General features: G+C 38.9%; 1 protein-coding gene across 1 annotated transcript in view; it reads left to right on the top strand.

Moving 5' to 3' along the window:
* FBXL5 (F-box and leucine-rich repeat protein 5) overlaps positions 1 to 778 on the top strand; it is a gene marked incomplete at its 3' end in the record, with an annotated part of 12,314 nt that extends 11,536 nt beyond the window's left edge. The window contains exon 8 of the mRNA XM_009695912.1: positions 56 to 778. Coding sequence (XP_009694214.1) covers positions 56 to 778 — 723 coding nt within the window. The remainder of the gene's footprint in view (positions 1 to 55) is intronic.
* Between the last annotated feature and the right edge of the window lie 522 nt (positions 779 to 1,300).

The following is a 1,300-nucleotide window of genomic DNA, read 5'->3' as shown; positions in this document are numbered from 1 at the left end:
AAAAAAACAACTGGAAAAACTCAACCAACCAAACCATTTTTTTGCCTGATTTCAGTTGGTCTTCAGTCGGTTATTGCCAAAATCTACGCCACCTTGATCTGTCTGGATGTGAAAAAATCACAGATGTGGCTATAGAGAGGATTTCCAGAGCACTGGGTATCCTATCAACTCACCATGCCAGAGGTATTCTGAAAAGCTGCAGGAACAGGAATGCTAAGACTTTGTGGAAAAACAGAGATATTACTCTGCAGTCCAACAAGAAGTATAATTGTTTGCATGAAATCAACAATGAAAACCTCATTGAGGGAGGAGGTAGTGAGCAGCATTGGACTAAACCTGATGGCTCAGAAAACTTCAATTCTGCTGATGTGTGGATGTTAGATACAGATGATTTAGCTGACATTGAAGATGCTGCAGAGTGGAGACACAGAAACGTTGAAGGATTTTGTCTTATGGAACCAACATCCCATATTAATTGTTCTGCATCGTGCTACAGTAGAGACATTTATGGATTAAGGACTAGAGGGTGGCAGCAGCACTGTCCTTCTGCTGACTTAATTTACTGCGGTCACTCATTTTGTTGTGCTGGGACAGCACTAAGAACTATTCGAGCACTTCCAGAGTCCTCTGCACTGTGTAAAAAACCAACAAGGACTAAGCAGTCAGAGAAAAAAGACTCTGCATACTCTGGGAGTGAAAATACAGATGAAGAGACTGCACGAGTTCTTCAGTTTCTCAGTCTGTCTGGATGTTACCAGATCACAGACCGTGCTCTCAGGTGAGGAGCTATTTTGTTGCAGTATGTTTATTCTAATTTTATTTGTTGGGTCATTCTGGGATGAATATTCCTAGTTCCAATAGATACATTTTTATTGAAGAAACTCTGGTAAGTTTTAAGTGGTCTTTGCATCTTAAAATATTTATAGTACCAGACTTGAAAACTTTCTCCAGCTTTTCCTTTGGAGATTTAAAAAAAAAAAAAAGTCTTTTAGACGTATCCTCTGAAGTCAGATATTTTTGTGAATTTGTTCTAGGCAGTATTAATGCTTTTAGATTTGATCTTTAATGATTTCTTGTTAGGAAATTGTGTTGATTCACTAATTTTTTCATTATGCCTGTCAATACTCTTGAAACTTTGTAAAACTGGAGTAAATCTCATTTAACCTGTCTGGATAATAACATAATTTAAGGACATAATCAATGGGCTGAGGCCAACTGTATGAGATTACACAAGGCCAAGTGCAGGGTCTTCCGCTTGGATCACAACAACCCCATGCAACGCTTGGGGAAGAGTGGCTGG

Source organism: Cariama cristata, unplaced genomic scaffold (assembly GCF_000690535.1).
Source record: "Cariama cristata isolate BGI_N322 unplaced genomic scaffold, ASM69053v1 scaffold5532, whole genome shotgun sequence".
NCBI classification, from domain to species: Eukaryota; Metazoa; Chordata; class Aves; order Cariamiformes; family Cariamidae; genus Cariama; species Cariama cristata.
This window is presented reverse-complemented; position numbering and strand designations above follow the sequence as displayed.